This window comes from Pleurodeles waltl, chromosome 6, assembly GCF_031143425.1.
Source record: "Pleurodeles waltl isolate 20211129_DDA chromosome 6, aPleWal1.hap1.20221129, whole genome shotgun sequence".
NCBI classification, from domain to species: Eukaryota; Metazoa; Chordata; class Amphibia; order Caudata; family Salamandridae; genus Pleurodeles; species Pleurodeles waltl.
In genome coordinates, this window is record NC_090445.1 from 718419826 (window position 1) to 718442572 (window position 22747).

The window sequence follows — 22747 nt, forward strand, 5'->3', positions numbered from 1 at the left end:
TGAGCCCACAGATGTTAGATCTTACAGACCACTCTCACTACTAAATCTAGACTGTAAGATACTAGGTAAAATCCTGGCGAACAGATTAGCCCCCTTAAAACACACCCTGGTACACGAAGATCAGAATGGGCTTATCCAAAAACGTAACACATTCTTGAACATTCGCAGACTGCTAAGCATATTAGGAGATACTGTACCAGAGGCACATGATAATGTAGCAATGTCACTGGACATCGAGAAAGCATTCAACACACTGTGTTGGAACTATTTATTCGCAGCGATGCAAAGTATGGGGTTTGGACCCAACTACATAGGCTGGGTGCAGACATTATACGCACAACCCAGGGCCAGAGTAAAGCCAGGAGACATTATATCTGATAGTTTTCCTATTGAAAGGGGCACCAGGCAGGGTTGCCCACTATCTCCTTTATTGTTTGCCAAAGCGATGGAACCACTGGTGACCAGGTTACGCATGGAAGGGGAACGGTGGGGAGTGATTACCGCGGGGACTCGTCATATAATTTCGTTGTATGCAGATGATGTCCTGATATATGTGAGAAAGTGTAATGAAACTATACCGTTGGTGATATCCCTACTAGAGGAATTTGGCGTAATATCGGGACTAAAGTTAAACTGGGATAAATCATGTGTGTTCCCACTGACTATATGGCCTACTTAAAATAGGGATTTAGTACAAGAGGGGCGCTTGAGATGGTGCTTTGACACCTTCAAGTACCTGGGAATCCATATATACCATAAACCTGAGGATTTGAGAGATGGGAATTTGGGACGCGCATTGAATTCTATAAAGGGGTCTCTGCGGTTCGGGTGCGCACTACCATTATCACCATTAGGTAGACTGGTGACAGCAAATATGTTGCTGCTCCCCCGACTTCTATACTTCTTCGCGGCATTACCGGTGTTAGTACCCAAAAGCTTTTTTCGAGAGTTAAATGCAGCTTTACTGAGACTGAGAGGGGAATGGTAGAACACGAGTGGCCCTCACCACATTACAGCGCCCATTAAGTGAGGGTGGACTAGGAGCCCCAAACTTTGAACTGTACTTTGCCTCGGCACAGCTGCAGTGGATCTTAAACTGGATACATAGACCCGGATTGGCTGAAACCACATGGATCCTGAAGCAACTACAGGGCAAACCATTGCTGAAGTGTCTGCTTAATGCCCAGGCGAAAGGGGCAACCGGTAATTTATTAATGATAACCACACACCAGTGCTGGAAAAAATACATACAAAAGGGTCCAAAAGGAAACCCGTACTCCCCCCTTATCCCTTTGGGGCAAATCCCAGGGAGGGGGAGCGCAGCGGGCATGTATTCCACTGCGGTTTGGTCAGAGGCAGGTATTTTAACAGTGGGTGACTGTTTTGAGGACGGAAAGTTAATGTCATTTGGAGATATGAGAGAACTCACCTCAATAGGAATAGGCCAATTTATGGCATGTTACTCTACTTGCCACTTAATTAAAAAGGCATGGTTGTCGGGGGATCGGAACCTACTACATCCTCTTTATTACACCACATGTTTACATATGACAACCAGAAAAAAGTTATAACAAACACATATAAAGCCTTAAATATATTCCCCATAAACAGACTAGAAAATGTTAGTACGCGATGGAACACTGTATTGCCGAACCAATTGTCGGCAGAAGAGTGGTCCCAGGCTTTAATCCACACTCATAACGTGTCCAGAAACCCCTGGTTTAGAAACACCCAATTCAGTTACACACATCAAACATACCTCGCGGCTGAAGCGCATGTTCCCCAAGACGGACTTCCAATGCCCCCAATGTAATTCCCCCTCAGTTAATTTTTACCATATGGCCTGGGAGTGTGGCTCCCTGGACTAGGAATGGCAAGCAGTAGCGTCTGATATAGCAGAGATTACAGACCTTACATTCACACTAGATCTTGTCTGCTCTGGGTCAGGAAGATGGACAAAAACATAAACACATACATAGGTTTGCAGATCTAGCTTTTGTAATGTATAAAAGGTTAATCGCTATGAATTGGAAAGCTTCTAAACCACCGGATCTGAAAACATGGCGTGCCTTGACATTGCGCTGGGCACGCACAGAGTATCAGGCACTACGTAAGATGTCAGATGGAGGCCAGAAACACACTGGGTCTGAAGCTTGGGAAACATCTGTGGCCAAACTGGAGGTAAAAAATGATGAGCGTCCACCATGAAAAATGACAGAGACTCGGAACAGCATACAAGACATGGAGTATATATAAACAAACATGAAACAAATTATCCCACAGAGCCACAACATACATTAGCGGAACAAACATACACAAAAATAAATAAGTGACCTCTGACCCGGGCCCCAGACGCAACTGAGTAACACATGTATAATTAAGAAAATATACGCCACCTGCTAAAAATGATACTTGAGAGATCAAGCGATTTAACTGTAAGATGTAAAATATGCAAAATGGATGGAGACAAGACCTGTGTTGCTATTATCGTTATTGTTAATCATGTTATATGTTATGCTGGATCAATCTTAAAATTATTGTAACAAACTTGAGATGCTATTGTTTGATGTGCAGAAAACAATAAAAAAAAGATGTTAAAAAAAAACAGCAAAATCCAGGCACCCAGACCATAAAAAGCCCACAAACAGCCAAGAAAATAGCCTACATGTTGTCCTGTCAGACCAGCCAGTCTGGCACTGACAGATTCCCCAGAGGCCTGTCAGCCATTCAACTTTTATCTGGGCCCTAACATACCCAGGTCTGTAAAGATAGATGCTTTTTATAACTGCTTAAGGTATCAAATTCAACCAACTTTGTTGTGCCAGGAAAGCAATGTCAGCACACTGAAGTTATTTCGTAGAAAGTAAATGGAGCAGACAACCTGGTGTCAATCCTTCCGAGGCTGTCAGGACACAACTGACATCTTTGGAAGTCTCACTGCCCAATATTCTAGATTAGTATACGTAAGCAAACAACATACATCGTAACACTTCCCGTTCCCTTTACCCAATAATTATACAAAGCAAAAAAATACATAAACTAAAAATATCATTATGAGTTGAAACAAAAACATGCTGAACATTAAATAGTATAAATTCCTGAATTATTGGAATGCATAATAAAGATAAATTGGAATTTCATAATCTTACATAATCATTGAGATAAGAAGGGGATCTCCGTCACTTAATTTCTCTGGTGACCCTAGCTGTATCCATATTTGTCATTACAGAATCAACATCCTCCATACCAATTAATTCATCATCCCTAATCTACATTACTCCTGAACATCCATAATCCCTTCTTATGCATAATCCTCCCTTTTGATACAGGAGCACATTCTTCAAATTCCAACCTTCTCCACCGTCCAGAATCACAAAAATGTATTGGCCTTCTTAACATGTAAAGGTCCCTGAATCTGGAAAGTCCACCTTTTTTACATCCCGATTTATCTTAATTTAGTGTCAATCTCAAATTTAGACTCCTTTCTTTCAATATTCACATATGTACTCTTACCTCCAAAAGCAACCCACCCATTTAACCATGCAGGAATTGACTTTGTACCCATAATCATTGTCACATCTCTTAAAACTGACACCTCTGAGTGACACTGTGAATAGTAATGCGATACACCCATACCATGTCACACACCAACTTTCTAACATCACAATGACTGGCTAATGCCTTTTGAATTGATTCTTTAACTAATCTGTTGGCACGCTCTGCCATACCATTTCACAGGGGATTATACAGTGATGTGCGAGAGTGTTTTATTCCACAATGTTCAAGAAAGTTAACCATTTCATTAGACATCAACTGTGTACCATTATCTGTTATGAGTACCTTAGGTACTCCTTCTTCAGTGAAAATTTCCTCCAAAGCCCAAATAGATGTCTTTGCTGTCACTTCTTTTAGAAATTTTACAGTCAACCACTTTGAAAAAAACATCTACCATAACCACTACAAAACACATACCATGTATCAATTCTGATACAGGACCGATGAAATACAAACATACCGTGCGCCATGGTACACCAGGGTCTACAATATGATCACCATTGGATTTACTTCCTACTCTCAATCTTTTTTCACTCCCTTACAAACAGTACGCCTCTACATCCACGCACTGACTTGATCATCACTCCTTAACCTCATTGTAGTTAAGGACTGCCCTAATTGACCCTCATGAGCCAAACTGACAGCTTAAATCTCAATCCAACACCAGGTACAAATCAAGCACCCCTCATAATAACATTCTGACCACATACCAACAGCTCATCTAGAATCCTAAGAAATGGTCTGGCAGACACTGAAATCATACTCTCTCTCACAGCCCCATTGTGAATCACTGTTATCACTTACCAAATGAGATACCATTTCATCTTCCCATTCCTGAATAGTGAAGGCTCCCAAACAACTGTGCTCCATGTCTTGTACCGATGCTACAGCTCCTTCGGTTTCAAATTCCCACACAGCAGGCCCATCTGCAACCTCACAATCCAATGACATTCTTAACATTCCTCCAACCTTGAATACATTTTACAGTGTATACAAATTCATGTAACCTAGCTGCCAATCTGTCTCCTCCCGGTAATAAGTTTTGAATCAATGGCTTGTTTTCACTTTGCAAAATGAACACTGAACCACAAAAATACATGTGGAAATATTCTGCACCCCAAGCCACAGCCAGAGCCGCATGCTCCTTAACAGAATAATTCCTCCCTGGTTGTGTGTGAGTAAGCATGAAGCAAATGTTACAGTTTTTTTCTTTTTTGGCCATGGATCTGGGATAGTACAGCCCCACTACCAGTTGCACTCACATCAACCGAGAGGACTAATTTAGGTTTAGCATCAAGAGTGGTCAATGTGGTTTTAATAGAAACAAAACATTTTTGCTGTTCTTCCACAAGAATCTGCTTCCTTCCACAACAATGTTCTTAAACTTTCTTTTTTGCCAGCAAACTTTTTCACAAATTTCACATACTATTCAATGAGGCCCAAAAATTATCTCAATTGCTCTTTATCTTTCGGGGAAGGTGCCAGTTTTATGGCTTCCACTTGACAGCACTTATGTTTGATCCCCCCTCCCGAGATGGTATGTACTAGGTATTCAAACTGTTCAGTAAAAAATGCACATTTCTCCTGAATCAACCCAGCTTCTCCCGAATTTTGTAAAACTTGCTTCAAAACCCCTTTGTGTTGTTCCACAGTCCCTCCAAAAACAAGTTTAACATCCTGGAAGAATACATTTCTCATTCAATCAAATATTTGAGCCATCAGCTGAAACACATTTGTGGCTGACGCTTGCTCTGGGATGGATCATGATATTTTAAAATAAATTGATGAATTTATCCTAATATGGAAGAACCATCAACCAGCCCACAGGCTTTCCTTTCAATCTGGCAATTCTATAGTACCAACCATATACCCCAAAATGTCTATAGTTTCTCCTTGATAACCCCAGTATTTATATCATTGGGTAAAATGTGACATTTCGCCAATGTGTTTTAAACCATTTTTCAGGATACATTGATCCAGAATCTATCAATAATTTTCAGGGGCGGCCCCTCCACGTGGGTGGAGGAGCGTTGCCACAACAAAATAATGCCCCCCGAATAAAATGGTAATAAACTTTATTTATTACCATTTTTATTTTTCAGCACCCCGTCCTGAACCGAGTGTCAGGACAGGACAGGGAAATTGCTGCCGAGTGCAGCAGGGAGCTGTGCACTTGTTTAAAGTGTGCATGTCCCTTTGGCCGGCCATCTTGCGACGGCCAGCCTGACATGTGCACTTTAAACATCTCTAACCCAGCTGTCTTAAGACAGTTGAGTTAGAGAAAGCACAGGCCTCCAACACTCTGGTGAGCACTGAGAAAGGCTGCTCCCACCAATCCTGATGCTGGTTTCATGCTGGCTAACAGCATGAAACCAGTGTCAGTATTGGCCTATGCAGTTTCCTAGGTCCTGTGACTGTTGCGCATCGGATCTGGGAGTAACGGCGAGAGGAGAGAAGATCGTCATCAGGTAAGTGGCTCTTTTTGAATTTTATTCTTATTGTATCCCTCTCATGCCCCCCATTGTAAATACGAGCGAGCCGACACTTGTACTTTACACCCACAGACTCCAAATGCAGCTGGGGGTCTGTGCATTCTTCTCCTGTCTCCCTCAATCTTCTTCTCTTCATTAATTTTGTCCACCATAACAATCCTATCCCACAGTTTCACTTCTATGTCCACTACTACTCTCTTTGCTTGGTTTGCTACTTTCTCTGCAGATACACACAAAGTGACCTTTATGACCACATTTCCTGCAGTCTTTAATAATCGTAAAACAGCATTTAGAATTTGATGCATAATATAAACTCCTACTTCGAGTACAATCTTTCGCTCATTTTCTGTTATAACTCAATGTGCTCAATGTGTAGCCCTTATTGCTACCTTTAGTCACTGCATTGACATCACTCCCTGAACTCTCTCTATCAGTATTCAACATTGCCACCTTCCCACAATTTTCCCTCATGATTACCTCCTTCACATTACATTGTGACTCCTCTATCACGTTTGCTATGTACACTGCATCTGTGAGAGATAGATATTTAGCTGGCCAAAGCCTCCTCTGAATTTTCTTGTCCTTACACAGCACTATGAGCGGATCCCGAATCGGTTTGTCAATCGTTACTCCAAAACGACTCTTGACAGATAACTCCTTAAGACCAGCTACAAGTTCTATGGATTCATGTTTAAATTGTTTTTGGGTGTAACATTTGTAACGTGCCATGACTAAATTAACTTCTTTAGAGAATCTTATTTCCAGCCTTTTAAGTGCCCCCTTATATTCATTATCCCTGGTTTTGCCATTAGGTCCCAAAACCACAGGTACATATTTAAATATGCACTGGCCTTCACTACCCAGTGCTTTTAGTAGTAATGCCCCTTTCCTTGCTGGAGAAAAATTCTGCCCATCCAATGCTATGTTATTATTTTCAAATATTTCCACCCAGTCTTCCCATATGATAGATGATATGCCTGGTTGAGATAAGAAAAATGGAAGAGTGATAATATGGTTATGAAATGCCATAATTCCACTTTTACCAGAGTGGCAAACAGTATCACAATATACACTATACTTTTGTGACTGTTGCCCTCAGTTAAGCACCTAACACGTAGATAACCAACTAACTGTCCCTCTTTATGCGTACGTAATTGCAAAAGTCACAAAAAGAGTGAGTGTGTCACTGCATGTACATTCCTGTAATCTCTTTGTCTTTGGTGTCTTGGTACCTTCAATAATTATGCAGATGAGCGCATCATCATGTGTGCTCACCTTAGGCGGTGGGCTCTTTACTTGTGCAGATCACCACAGTCTTTATTCCTTAGAATGGGTCTGCACTAGTCAACAGGGTGAGGGCGTCACTGCTCACAATGCTACACCCACCTAAATAAGATAGCAATGCACTCCAAACGTGCCAATCCACCACCAAATGAAACTCCACAGTGTTTTAACTATGGCACAATGGAAGTGTCCCTATCCAATATGTTGTGACAATGTACATTCAACGCGCTGATGCGCCTCCGTGTGAAAATAACACCTGACTGATGAACTGTTTCCACACTGGGGACAAATGAAATTGACCAAAATCCAAAATGGCACCCCTGTATATGTTGTAAGCATGTAACACGCTTGGAGCGTCCTACTCCCAAAGGTATGCATAATCCAAAGAGATGATGCACAGGTTGTCTCTCAGTGGATCGCATGCATGCTGAGTGGCCAATAAGAAGGACATGTGCAACTATGCTCAAGCGCACAGAAACGGCCACTGAAGGACACATGCGACTCTGCTTGAGCGCACAGAAACGTCCGCTACAACCAAAAATACTGTACCTGTACACAGTGCCTGAGAACGGCTTCCACCACTAAAACTGGTATATAACACCTCTCATGTCGGCCTCCTATTGTCACTCAACTTTGAACCCAATTCCTTCCGACTTGCGAGTCGTCAGATGATCACTTCAAGTGGACCACCCAGGTTGTGTGCTATCCTGACTTTCCAAAAGGAATCCCATCCTTGTTGACAATTTATGTTGTGCCGGGAAAGCAATGCCAGCACACTGATGTTGATGAAAGATTTAATGGAGCACACAACCTGGCTTTGATCTTTCCCAGGCTGTCAGGACACAAAGGACATCCTTCAAATTCTCAGCACCCTATATTCTAGATTAGTATATGTAAGCACACATATATCATATCAAACTTCTGCGTGATAAATACCGTTCAATGCCATCCAAACAAAGTTGGGATCCTTCCCTTTCCCTGCCCCAACCATACAGTATTTAGCACAAAGGTTAGACCTTCATTTATCTATAGTCTTCCCAGTGGCCAAAACATACCACAAAGTTGTCCCTACACTGCCCAAATTTAGACTTCCCAAAGGTGAAACCCTCCATGGGCCACTTAGTCTGCCCAATGCTGAGACCAATCATTGAACTGGTAACCTCTATGTAGTGTGAAGTGAACTCCGCAGTGCTTAATTTGAGCCGTGGTTGCTAATGGGGGCCACAAGCAATCATTTTGGGGACCAGCACTTATTTTTCTGCATCAGACATACACCGCAACCAAAAGAGGGACTAAAGCAAACAAAGCCGAAAGACAGAGGAATAGAAAGACGGGTTAAACGTCATATAGGAAGAAAGCAGGAAACTGCAAGAATGAGATAAAGGGGCAGATAATGTGGGAGTGTCTGGTAGTGGATTAAAGAGACATGAGGTGGATTTAAGAAGATGAAGCCTCGATATGGGTGTGTTGACATTTAATCATTTAATTGCACTGACTGGTGGCATCTGTGAAGAGCTTTAGGTACCAGCACTCATTCTTTTACAAATTAAGCAGTGGTACTCCCCTGCCCAAACAAACACCCTGAATAGAATACTGGTATCCAAATGTGCCCAGACCAATGCAACTCCCTATTTCCTATTCTCTCAAATGTTTATCAGTCCACGAAAGAATGGCCTCTCTCCAATACACAGAGATTCTCTGTAAAATGAACTTTGATGAGAAAATACTGTAAACAAAAGTAGAGAAATGCACATGAAGCAGAAGATATGTGTCTTTCACTCTGAGGTCCATCTTACCTCCCTACTATCAGCTTGATTGTGTTAGTGCAGACACCGTTCAGAGCCAAAGCCAAGGAAACAGCTGTAAGAGGAACAGAGAAGGCAAGATTCAGAGACAAGACCACTTGTATCAGAGAATACACAGGTAAAGCATGCAGGAAACCACATTCCATCGATAAAGCATATAAATGACATTGTGTCATCTACTGTGTACAAGCTGTTTCCTGGATTTAACAGTTTATTTGTAAATTTCATGTGGTCTCTAAGAGGTAATCCAGCATATTTAGGTAATCTGGGAGCAGTGGCACAGCAGGATACCAGAAAATTGAGAGGCATGGTCTGTCACATGTCAAGCTGTTTTTTTCTTCCCCCACTTGAAATACTGGAATAGCCAAATTTAATGATGATGTGTGTAGTGGATGTTGTGCTACAGGATTGGGGACAGTTCATGCACCACAGTAGTCTGGGAATCTTGGCGCCATGAATCTGTCTCCATTATCATGTTCTTCCCTCATAAGAAGATTCACACCTTGGACCTAGTCTTCGCTAGTATTTCCCCTCCTGTCAGAAGGTAAAATCCTTAAGCCAAATTTGCAGGAAAAGTTGAAGTCCTAACGTCTGTTGGTCGTAAGTGGAAAGAATTGCATATTGAGGACTTAATAGTCAGCTTTCACTAAATGTATCTCACAACCTATCTGCATGAGTCCATAACCTTCAACACACCCGAAGACAAGAAATCAAAATGGAGAAGACATGAAATAAGAAAATAATACTGATGCCACACATAGGAGCTACTTGGTCCTAAGCATTTGACCGATTTCATAACATTAGCCTCCGCAGCCCCCGCGGTGGAGGGGGGCCTGAGCTCCTGGGGTACCCACTGCAGTCAGACACCATGCACTGCTCGTTGCTGTGCACGGGCAGTGTGCCCCTCAATGTACCTTTAATGAGGGAACCCTTTAAGTTTCGTTACACCACTGCTTTTACACCATGTACATCTGAGACTGTACCCAAACCGTTACTAAAACTTCATCTATTGCATTAATTCTTGACAACTGATTGAAAAGTCATAAACACATTAATAACATGGCTAAAAATGTGAAGCATAATCTTGGTCTTTTCCAGGAACTTAAATCTTTCTTTCCTGAAAAGGATCTCAAAGAGGTAGTCCGAGCCCTGGGAGCATCTACAGTAGACTATGGAAATTCCATTCTCCCTGGTTTCCTTAACATCTGTTCTGTCTCTTACAAAGCCTCCCTCTTTGCAGCAGCTTGTCTGGTATCAAGGAATAACCACTTTGTCCACATTACTTCTGACCTGCGATTTTTGGGCTGACTCCTTAATGAGCGTATCGTGCATAAGCTCAAACCCTCTGATCTGACTCATTACGAGGTCAAGAATTTGAAGATCTTATGACGTTCTCCCCAGCTTCGTAGCTCAGACATCATTTTTATTTGAAATTCCAGTCTTCTACAAAAACATATCTAAATCCAGTCTTTTCTTGTGCCCTAGTCGTGAAGTTTGGAAAGCTATCCATCAAGCTACCCCATGACCTCTGTTTCAGCACTCACAAAATAATTAAAGCAACACCTTTTGGATGTTAATGTCTTTCCTTCATCCTTATAGTAACAGGACTGATTCTTTTCGATTTATATCCCTTTGAACAGTGCCTGTACCCACACCTCAGCTTTACCATTGTATTGTATGTAGGTTTATGCTATGGTTGTAGTCTATATATATAAGATCCACATTTTGGTTATAATTAAAGCTATTTTTCTGTGAGCTGCAATTTGCTGCTGAGTAGCTCCTTTCTAGATAATGCACTTTTCATTTTATAATTTGCTGCTCCAAAATGTATGTCTGCATCTAGGGACGGTAAATTAAACGTAAAAGAAAAAATGTCGACAGTAGTGTCATGATTCGTACATAAGCGTGCATGGTGATGTATGCACGTGTATGGTCTGGTCATACAGTTAATGTCATGGTACATATGTGTGCCTGCCTAGCAATGCATGCACATGTATACATCATCAAGCTGGAGCAGGCTATACAGAACAAAAATGTTCACCACAGCGTCATGACGTATATGTGCACCTGCAAGGTGACGTATGAACATGTATACATTATCACACAAATTGTTGCCAATTAATGCAAAAGGTCGGCAGCAATACAAACTATTAGATTTTCAAATGCTTGTTTATATATGTCATGCAGTGCACTTGTTTTTGTTGGCTGAGGTCAATGCGCCTGAGCAAAATGACAATCAAGATGAACAATATCATAACAATAATTTATTTTTCGTATGGCAAGCGAGCCACATGAAGTTTAAAACTGAGAGCCCTCGCTGCAGGACAATTCTTGCCCTTGCAGTGACTAAAGCCAACATGTAAGGTGAAGCTCCAAGCACATAGAGTATTCTCCTGTCCATACTTATATTGCTGCTCTTGTATGTAAAGAAAAGCCTAGGGCCTTCAGAGCTTGGCAGTGTGAAGTTTGATAATCAGGGACTTTAGTATGCACAATTTTCAACTTTACAATAAAATGAATCAAACATATTTTGCATTTTTTCATGGCTTGCATAATATTCAATAGAGAAGAAATAGATGTTTTTCTTCGACGTTTCATTTTGTAAAAAAAGGCAAGCAGCTATCAGAGTACTTCAGAAGGAAAAAAATAATTGGATCACGAAGGATTATTACAAAAGACAGGTTAACAATATTGGTTATGTGTAACAGCATACAGGTGAAATGCGCATGAGGGGAGAAAAAGATGGAAGAAGAGGGAGAAAAGGTGTGGCGAGGTAAAAGGGGGTAGAAAGTTATGATTTTTTTTAATTATTGACACACGAAAACAGTACTTAGCTGTTGTCTCAAGGCCAGTAGACAAGGCTGTGTGAAATAAACTTAAGATCTGTCTGTATCACATTTATATATTTCCTTTTTGTTAGCAACCACAAGTGTAATCGTCAATTTGGTCATTTATGCATGTCATTTTGCATCAGCTTGAAGCTTATTGTGACATTAAATATGCTTGTGAACCTTCATGGATCCAGAAGGCCTAAAAACCATAGTGCTCAGTGTTGTACTCTGCATATTTTCCAAACAGTGTAACATGTTTTCAACCCTGAAAAGGGAAGCTGGATTTTGTGAGAATAATAGGGCCAGTGTTATGTGCCTGAATAATATCTTATACTAAAGGCTGTTTTTCACTTTTTGAGGGGACGATCCTGACAACCTCACATTAGATAAGTTTTCACTGAGAGTTGCAAGTTTCTGTCACATGATCATCCTGCGTTAACTTACTGTTAGAAATGGGATCTTTAACTGGCAGTCAGGTTACCCCCTGACCAAGCAAGGGCCCTTACTCTAGTCAGGGCAAAGGAGAATCACCCTCAGCTAACCCCGCTCACCCCCTTGGTAGCTTGGTACGAGCAGGCAGGCTAACTTCAGAGTCTAGGTGTAAAGTATTTGTACCAACACACACAGTCACACTACAAAATGACACAATACAGGTTTAGAAACATAGGAAAAATGTATCTAAATAAAACAAGACCAAAACAACAAAAATCCAACCGACACAAGTCAAGTTATGAATTAAAAAGCAAAAAGAGTCTTAAAAACTTTTGTAAACATTAAAAACACTGTCTGCTTTGAAAAGTACCTGGGTAGCATCAAAATAACACACACGGGCGAGTGTGCGTCGAACAAGGTAAGCTGTGCGTTGATTTCTCACCCGCAGTGAGACCGTGCGTTGTTTCTCATTCTCCGGTCGGGTCGGCGTGCATCGTTTTTCCTCAACGCAGGGGAGCGATGCGTCGATCTGGGCAGCACTCGAGTCCGGGCAGGCGTTGCGTCGTTTTTCCATGCCCAGCAAGGTTTGTGTCAAAAATCCTGCTGCGCGGTATCAGCAAAACCGCGCAATGTGGATTGTGATGTTACCAGCCTTCGTTAGCGATGTGGAGCGTCATTTCTCCAGCTGTGTGTCGTCGATCTTCCAGCAGCGCTGCAAGCAGTGCATCAATTTCAACCACGGAGCCGGCGGCGCATCCTTTCTTTAGCCGCGTCTCGGAGGTTGTGTTGGAAATTTCCACTCATGGTGATCTGTGCATGGATTTTCAATCTTGGTCTGCCAGCTTCATCTGTCAAGGCCCCAGGAACTGAATAGGGCACCACTTGGCAGGGAGGAATCTCAGCAGAGAGTACAGGGGCTGGCAGGGGAAGTCTTTGATGGCCCTGAGACTTCAACAACAGGAGGCAAGGTCAGGACAAACCCTTCGAGATTTCTTCACAAGCAGTAATGCACAGCAAAGTCCAGTCTTTGTCCCCTTTCACCAGCCAGAAGCAGCAACTGCAGGATAGCTCCACAAAGCACAGTCACAGGCAGGGCAGCATTTCTACTCAGTTCTTCAGCTCTTCTCCAGGCAGAGGTTCCTCTTGATTTCCAGAAGTAATCTAAAGTCTGTGGTTTTGGGTGCCCTTCTTATACCCATTTTGGTCTTTGAAGTAGGCTCACTTCAAAGGAAAGTCTCTCTTGTTTGTGAAATCCTGCCTTGCCCAGCCAGGCCCCAGACACACACCAGGGGGTTGGAGACTGCATTGTGTGAGGGCAGGCACAGACCACTCCTTCCCTCCCTCCTAGCACAGATGGCTCATCAGGATATGCAGGCTACACCCCAGCTCCCTTTGTGTCACTGTCTAGAGAGAGGTGCAAACAGCCCAACTGCCAAACTGACCCAGACAGGGAATCCACAAACAGGCAGAGTCACAGAATGTTTTCAGCTAGAAAATGCCCACTTTCTAAAATTGGCATTTTCAAACACACAATCTCAACACCAACTTTACTAAAAGATGTATTTTTAAATTGTGAGCTCGGAGACCCCAAACTCCATGTGTCTATCTGTTCCCAAAGGGAATCTACGCTTTAATCATTTTTAAAGGTAGCTCCCATGTTAACCTATGAGAGAGATAGGCCTTGCAACAGTGAAAAACGAATTTGGCAGTATTTCACTGTCAGGACATATAAAACACATTAGTATATGTCCTACCTTAAACATACACTGCACCCTGCCCATGGGGCTACCTAGGGCCTACCTCAGGGGTGTCTTACATGTAAGAAAAGGAAAGGTTTAGGCCTGGCAAGTGGGTACATTTGCCAAGTCAAACTGGCAGTTAAAATCAGCACACACAGACACTGCAGTGGCAGGTCTGAGCCATGTTTACAGGGCTACTAATGTGGGTGGCACAACCAGTTCTGTAGGCCCACTAGTAGCATTTGATTTGCAGGCCATGGGCACCTTTAGTGCACTGTACTAGGGACTTAACAGTAAATCAAATACGCCAATCATGGAAAGCCAATTCCATACACATTTTATACAGGAGCACTTGCACTTTAGCACTGGGTAGCAGTGGTAAAGTGCCCAGAGTAACAAAAACGGCATAAACAGAGTCCAGCACACATCAACAACCTGGGAAACAGATGCAATAAGTTAGGGGAGAACACGTCAAGGATGAAAAGTCTAACACGTGTAACCCCTAGCTTAAAGTGGGGAGCAGCTACCCAACCTCATGGGAGTTCTCATCACTAAGAATCTGGACAGACCATCAGCATTGGCGTGTTCTGTACCAGGACGGTGTTCCACCGTAAAGTCCATTCCCTGTAGTGAAATGAACTACCTCAACAGTTTTGGATTCTCACCCCTCATCTGCATTAACCATCTGAGGGGCCTGTGGTCGCTCTGAACCCGGAAGTGAGTCCCAAACAAGTAGGGTCTTAGCTTCTTTAGCACCCACACCACAGCAAAAGCTTTGCGTTCTATGGCACTCCACGTATGTTCCCTGGGAAGTAACTGCCTGCTAATAAAGGCTACAGGTTGATCTAGGCCCTCTTCATTAAGCTATGAGAGTACTGCTCCAGTACCATGCTCTAAGGTGTCTGTTTGCACAACAAACTCCTTGGAGTAGTCAGGTGCCTTCAGCACAGGTGTTGTGCACATGGCAGCCTTCAGGGCATCAAAAAGCCGTCTGCAAGAATTAGTCCAGATCAGCTTTCTGGGCTGCTTCTTGGAGGTCACCTCAGTCAAGGGAGCAACAATTGTGCCATACCCCTTGACAAACCTTCTATAGTATCCTGTGAGACCTAAAAAGGATCTCACCTACGTCTGGGTCTTGGGAGGCTCCCAAGCCAGAATGGTATCAATCTTTGGCTGTAGGGGTGCCACCTGGCCACTCCCCACCTGGTGTCCTACTTACACCACATAACCCTGCCCTATTTGGCACTTGCTTGCCTTAATAGTGAGGCCTGCCTTTTGCAGGGCCTCCAACACTTTGCAGAGGTATTGCAAGTGTTCCTCACATGTGGAACTGAAGACAGCAATGTCATCCAGGTAGGCAGCACTGAACTCATCCAGCCCCGCCAACACCTGGTTGACCAACCTCTGAAAGGTGACAGGGGCATTTTTAATCCCAAACGGCATCACTTTGAACTGAAAGTGCCCATCTGGGGTAGAAAATGCAGACCTCTCCTTGGCCCTCTCAGTCAAGGCAATCAGCCAATACCCAGACGACAAATCAAATATGCTGAGGTATCTGGCAGCTCCCAACCGATCTATAAGCTCATCAGCTCGGGGAATGGGGTGCGCATCAGTTTTAGTGACCACATTGAGACCCCGGTAGTCCATGCAGAACTGGAGTTCTGGAGTGGCACCAGGAGCAAAAGCCTTTGGGACCAAAACCACAGGGCTGGCCCAAGGACTGCTGGAATGCTCAATAACCCCTAGGGTTAACATCTTGAATACCTCATCCTTGATGCTAGTCCTGACCTTGTCAGTCACCCTGTAAACCTTTTGTTTAATTGGTGTACTGTCCCCAGTGTCCACATAATGTGTGCAGAAATGTGTGACCCATGGGATCAAGGGAAACAGTGAGGCAAACTGTCCCAACACCTGGGGACAGTGCCTCTGCTGCTCTGCAGTCAGGGAGGGGGAGAGGTTCACTCCCTCCAAAGACCCATCTTCCTCTCCTGCAGACAAGAGGTCAGGAAGAGGCTCACTCTCCTCCTCCAGCCCGTCATCTGTCGCTAGGAGCATGGACAACTCTGTCCGCTCACAGTGTGGCTTGAGCCGGTTAACATGCAGGACCCTCAAAGGTTTCCTGGGAGTCTGCAAGTTCACCAGGTAGGTGACTTCACTCTTGCGCTCCACCACCTCAAATAGCCGGGTCCACTTGCCCTGGAGTGCCCTAGGCTCCACTGGTGCCATCACCCACACTTTTGTCCAGGTTGAAACTTGACCAGAGTGGCATTCTGGTCATTCCAGCGTTTCATGTTCACCTGGCTTGCTTCTATGTTCTCCTAAGCAAGACCTCTGAAGCGGGCAGTCTGGTTTCTCAGAGCCAGCATGTATCTAAATACATCATGGGGGGTTACTAGGAGCTTGTTCCAAAGCCTCTTTCTCCAGACATAATGGTGCCCTCACAGGGTGGCCATTGATCAGCTCAAAGGGACTAAACCCAAGTCCCATTTGAGGCCCCTCCCTGTAAGCGAACAGAAGGCATGGAAAGAGGACGTCCCACTTCTGCCTCAAGGGCTCTGACAGGCCCATAATCATGCCTTTCAAGTTGCGGTTGAATCTCTCAACCAGACCACTGCTTTGGGGGTGGTAAGGTGTGGTGAACTTATAGGTTACCCCACACACCTTCCACAGAGACTTCATATATGTTGATATGAAGTTGGTACCCCTATCGGACACCACTTCATCGGGGAACCCCATGCGAGTAAAACTCCGATCAAGGCAAGGCCTACCACAGGGGCAGTGATTGATCTTAAAGAATGGCTTTTGGGTACCGGCTGGCACGGTCTACCAAGACCAAGATAAACCTGTTGCCCATGGCTGTCTTGGGATCCAGAGGCCCAACAATGTCAATGCCAACCCTCTCAAAGTGGGTACTGACATCAGGAAAAGGTTGGAGGGGAGCTTTACATTTCCCCAACTCTTGCCACTTGCCTGACAAGTTGGGCAAGACCTGCAATGAGCATCAGAGTGCCTGCGCATTTGGGGCCAATGGAAGTGGGTGACAAGCCTCTCAAAGGTCATGTACTGCCCCAAATGACAAGCTAAAGGCACATCATGAGCCTGTTATGCCATTAATTGTGTTTGACCACTGACTTTGTGTTTCACCACTGCGCATATTAGTTGTTCAATGTTCACCAGTAGCACATTACATGTTGTATTCAGTTTAGCTGCCTATTGGCTTTAATGTGGCATTAGACATTACATTTTGTATTTAGGCTAGCTGCCTATTGGCTTTAACGTGGCATTAGATATTACATTCTGTATTTAGTTTAGCTACCTATTGGCTTTATCGTGGAGTTCGACATTGTTGCAGTTGAGACATTGCAGATGAGCTGTGTTTTTCCACATGGTAGACCAAGCTGTGTTTTTTCGTATTTTGAATTCTCACCGAGCCCTAGCGTGATAAGAGAGTGTATATTTTGTGTTTTCCCTCTCTACTCACCCTTGGGAAGCGGCGAGGTTCAGGAGATCTGGCCAATCTCCAATGGCTTGTTTCCTTCCCAACTCTGCCTGTTTTGACTATTACAGGAAAGGGCCTGTTAGCAGGCTTTTTCATAATAAGAGGGGTCCCTGGGCAGCAGCGAGGGGGAATTTTCCAAGACTTCAGTCAGGAGCGGACGTCAGCTGCCTGACCTCCCGTTTGGGTGGGAAATCTCTTTCTCGCAGTTGAACAGGAGTCATCAACTTGCAGGCATGAGAAAGATGACGAGCAGTGATAGGCCCTACGGTGATGAATTTTGAATTGTATTCTTTGAAGTTATGCTATAATATAATCACATGTATTTGCTGTGTACATTGCAATTGAGAAGTACTTTGATATATTTTGCTTTCATTGCTGTGACTACTTTTAAACATGTGCTTCCAACCTACTAATCTCGTCTGTCAGGAACCTCATGGTGAAGTAATAATGAATGTCTTCTTTAAACTAAGAAGTGCATTCCAGAGAAGTTTTGTTAGCTCAGTCATAAGATAAGGAAAGCAAAACATGTTGCAGTGAGTCGTCAGTCTGGGAGTCGAATTAGAGATTGGAGGTGCACGATTTAAAAGTGTAATTGTTTTTGTCGTTTAGAGAATTAAAGAAGCACGGCAGATCATGTTTGAAAATGCATAAGTTAAACTACCTTATGGTGCTGTGAGAAACATGTTTTCTTGTTTATCAGGACTTTGTGAGTCTTGGGATGAGTGCTTGGATAAAGGAAAAGTTTTTCATATTTATAAAATGTGCTTTTTGAAAGAAATGAGGTCCCTTTTGTTCTTGACAGAAGGGTTTGGATACTTTTGTCTGTTTACAGAAAAATGCATGAGAGATGTAGGCAGTTAGGACATGAAAATAAGAATTTACGTGAGCAAATTAGCCAGAACAAATTGTTCAAAGATAAAACTGAAATTTATAAAGCTGTTACAGGAGAATCTGGCTTTTCCGATTCCAGTAAGAGGAAGTTAAAAAAGGTGGGGGGCCAGTGTGAGCCTCATGAGCAGCGCGTAGATCTCCGTGCGCAGAGCAGCCCACAGTTTTTGGCAGGAGTTCAATTGCATTCCTTAAAAGATTACACTGAGCACGAAGTTGAGAATGTTATATTCAGACCACTTTTGCAAAGTACGTGTGTAAAATCAATTAAGACAATGCAGAGGTACTGTCGCAAAATGTGCAGTTTCTGGGAATTCAGTAGAATCCAGAAAATAGACAGATGTTGTCACAGGTAAAACAAAAGATTTTAGAGTTTCTTACTATTTGCACTAAGCAAGAGACACCAAGTTTCACAAGCTTGTTTGATTTTTGGAAACAGTATAGCCTTCATCTGAGTAAAATCTTAACACTTTGGTACAAAGTAACTAGAAAAAAACATGAGTTTGAAGGGAGTGAGAAGCAGCTGCGTGCTTTTGATTTGGCAAATTAAATAATTCAACAGACTTTAGATTTGTGCGCAGTGCAAGAGGGAAACACTGATTTACATGTAAATCAGGAACAGGGGATGACAAGGGTGCCCTTGGAGCTTTGGATTAGAAAACTATCCGACTTTGTGGAGCGCTGTACTCCTTTTGAAAAACAGCTTTTGACTTGTTATTGGGCTCTTGTGAATACTGAGCAAATGACATTAAATGATAATGTAATTCTGAAACCTGAACTGCCAATCATGCAGTGGGTGATGAGTTCACCTAAATCTCACAGTATAGGACAGGCACAAGAGGCTAGTATCATACTTTGGATCTGGTACATACAAAACAGGGCTCGAGTCACTGCAGCCCTACATGAACAGGTGTCACAAGCCCCTTTACAGGATGAGGAGAGGGTGCAGGGATTACCACAGGTAAAAGAGTCACCAGTGAAATTGAGTGCACCATTTGAATTCTTGTCCCCTGAGTATAGAAAGCATGTTTGATTGACTATGATTCATTGAAATGCATGAGTACTAAAAGCCAATGGAAAGCAGTGTTATACAATCCAGTTACTGAAAAGTTGTTGTCTACCACAGGAGAAGGAAAAAGTAACCAATATACAGAGTTGTACAATGTGTGTCAGACTTTAAAGCAAGAGCTGCTTGAGATGTGTCATTTTTACACTGATTCTTGGTTCACTGCCAATGGATTAGCCATTTGGTTTTCCACATGGCTTGTACATAACTGGTTCAATTCCCTTGCAGGTGTTAAACAGAAAAGTGCAAAGACAGAAGTGTCAACCCAGAATTCTGACTTGGTGGGGATGGCTAAGTGGGCTCACCAGAAATGTGGACATCTGGGAAAAAAAAGCCACTTACAGGTGGACAGAGATTAGAGAGATGCACATTCCCTTAGATTTAATAAAAACTGTGATTTTGCAATGTCCTATTTGTCAGCACGCACAACAGAGATCTGTCCCACAAACAGTCATAGATCAGTTGGGGAGAGGAAAGTTACCAGGACAGATATGGCAAATTGATCAGGTTTTAGGGGGAGTGATTGCTGTAGATTACCAAGAAGAAATCCAAGCTATTCTGATAACTAGAAGGGAATCTGATTCATTCATACAGACTGGAGACAGAATTGCCCAACTTGTCATAAGTGCAGTGAGTGGGAGTTTGGTAAGGAAGGAGTCTGCCTCAGCCCTTCTGACGGTGCAAGGAAAGGGAAGCTGTGGTGCAGCAGATAAAAACCTCAGTGCTAAGGTGTGCGTTGAATCCCTAAATGACCCTCCAGAACCTGCTGAAATCATAACAAAGGGCCCCAATAACGTCCTGCGGAATATAAAACAAGGAAGAGAGAAAGGAGGGCACATTTCAGATGACAAATGTTATTTGCAAGAAAAGTCATATTTTTTTTCTTTTGCACATCCTACTACAACTCGCCACTGACCATGAGTGTGCTGTGTGGTCTCCCTTTGGGTGTTTGCGTGTGGGGTCGGGGAGCGGGACTGCACCCCCAACCTGAACCTGATTGATTAAAGTACAAACCCCATGGATCCATTTTGCGCAACTGGCGCCTTCAGTTCAAGTTCTACATGGGATTAATATAAAGTTTGTCAACTTGTATGATTACATTCTTCCACTGGAACTAACTCATGGCTTATTATTGGATGACTGCTGCCAGTCTCACTAAGCAACATTGCCAGTTAACTGTCTGTTTTTTCATGTAGAACCCTGACTTTCACTTACATTCCAAAAACCTTTCAGGTGGACCATGTACCTTTACATGAGTAGAACTCATGCTACATCAACTTGCTATTTTAGAGACACTATTCAATCAGTTATTATCCCAATCAGAGTATATAAGTTTCAGTCTTTTCATTGTAGGTGTATCTGATTTGAAAGGTTATGAGATCAATATGTTAATCCACTTACTTTGCTTTACAGTGATTGTTTTTATCATTCAAATCTGATTTGCTTATAATCTTTTTGTTTTTTTGTGTTTTTGTTTTTGTTTGAAATAAGAGGAATGTAAACTAAAGTCATTGGTCATAGGGTGGATATGTTATGCCATTAATTGTGTTTGACCACTGACTTTGTGTTTCACCACTGCCCATATCAGTTGTTCAATATTCACCAGTAGCACATTACATGTTGTATTCAGTTTAGCTGCCTATTGGCTTTAACGTGGCATTAGACATTACATTTTGTATTTAGGTTAGCTGCCTATTGGCTTTAACGTGGCATTACACATTACATTCTGTATTCAGTTAAGCTAACTATTGGCTTTATCGTGGAGTTCGACATTGCAGTTGAGACATTGCAGATTAGCTGTTTTTTTACACATGGTAGACCAAGCTGTGTTTTTTCGTATTTCGAATTCTCACCGAGCCCTAGCATGATAAGAGAGCGTATATTTTATGTTTTCCCTCTCTACTCAGCCTTGGGAAGGAGCGAGGTTTAGGAGATCTGGCCAATCTCCAATGGCTTGTTTTCTTCCCAACTCTGCATGTTTTGACTATTACAGGAAAGGGCCTGTTAGCAGGCTTCTTCATTATAAGAGGGATCCCTGGGCAGCAGCGAGGGGGAATTTTCCAAGACTTCAGTCAGGAGCGGACATCAGATGCCTGACCTCCCGTATGGGTGGAAAATCTCTTTCTCGCAGTTGAGCAGGAGTCATCAAATTGCAGGCATGAGAAAGATGACGAGCAGTGATAGGCCCTACGGTGATGAATTTTGACTTTTATTCTTTGCTTTTAAGTTATGCTATAAAATAATCACATGTATTTGCTGTGTACATTGCAATTGAGAAGTACTTCAATATAATTTGCTTTCATTGCTGTGACTACTTTTAAACGTGTGCTTCCAACCTACTAATCTCGTCTCTCAGGATTCTCGTGGTGAAGTAATAATAAATGTCTTCTTTAAACTAAGAAGTGCTTTCCAGAGAAGTTTTGTTAGCTCGGTCATAAGATAAGGAAAGCAAAACAGAGAAAGACCCAGTAGGAAGGCTCTGAAGCACTGGGGTGCCACCAGCACACGAGCTGACCCAGGCTCAGGAACCTTAGGCTCGCTATATAGGAGGCCATCCTCCCAGTAAATCAAGTGTGATCCAGGCTCCTTGCCAGACGCCTGGTTTGCAGGCTGCTGCCGCAAACCCTCCAGAGTACGGCATGACTTCTGTGCCTCACAGACCGCTTTCGTGGTGTGCCCCCTTCCTGCTGCCACTTTGAAAACTCTGGGACCTCACCCAGTTCAGCGACCTGTTCCCCTGTAGGCTCCAGGGCCTCCCCCTCAGGTTCAGCCTCCTCCTGGACTGGGGGAACTTCTGGGGCCAGTTTCCTGCGCCCCTTGCTCTTCCTCCTTCTGGCAGACACCGGGCCACTCTTTCAGGCTCCAGGGTCTCCTGATCACCCTGACGGGCTGCCATAGACCTGGTGGATATGCATACCCACCCAGGCAGACCCAACATCTCCAAATGTGACCTGTGTTCTACCTCCTTCCAAGGGGATTCCTCCAGGTCATTGCCAAGCAAACAATCTACAGACATGGTTGGACTCACAGCCACCTTCAAGGAACCTGAGACCCCCCTCCATTCAAAGGGAACCTGCGCCACTCTGCACAGGCGCTCTGAGTTGTCTACCGCAACTACTTGGTGAAGTACCCGGGGATCTATTTGCTCTTCAGACA

At 43.3% G+C, this 22747-nt stretch overlaps 1 protein-coding gene across 1 annotated transcript in view; it reads right to left on the minus strand.

Annotated features, from left to right (window-relative positions):
• The window catches only part of PLPP4 (phospholipid phosphatase 4), a 682158-nt gene that overhangs the window by 298303 nt on the left and 361108 nt on the right, over positions 1-22747 (minus strand). The window contains exon 4 of the mRNA XM_069239228.1: positions 9128-9191. Within this exon, the coding sequence (XP_069095329.1) occupies positions 9128-9191 (64 nt within the window). The remainder of the gene's footprint in view (positions 1-9127; positions 9192-22747) is intronic.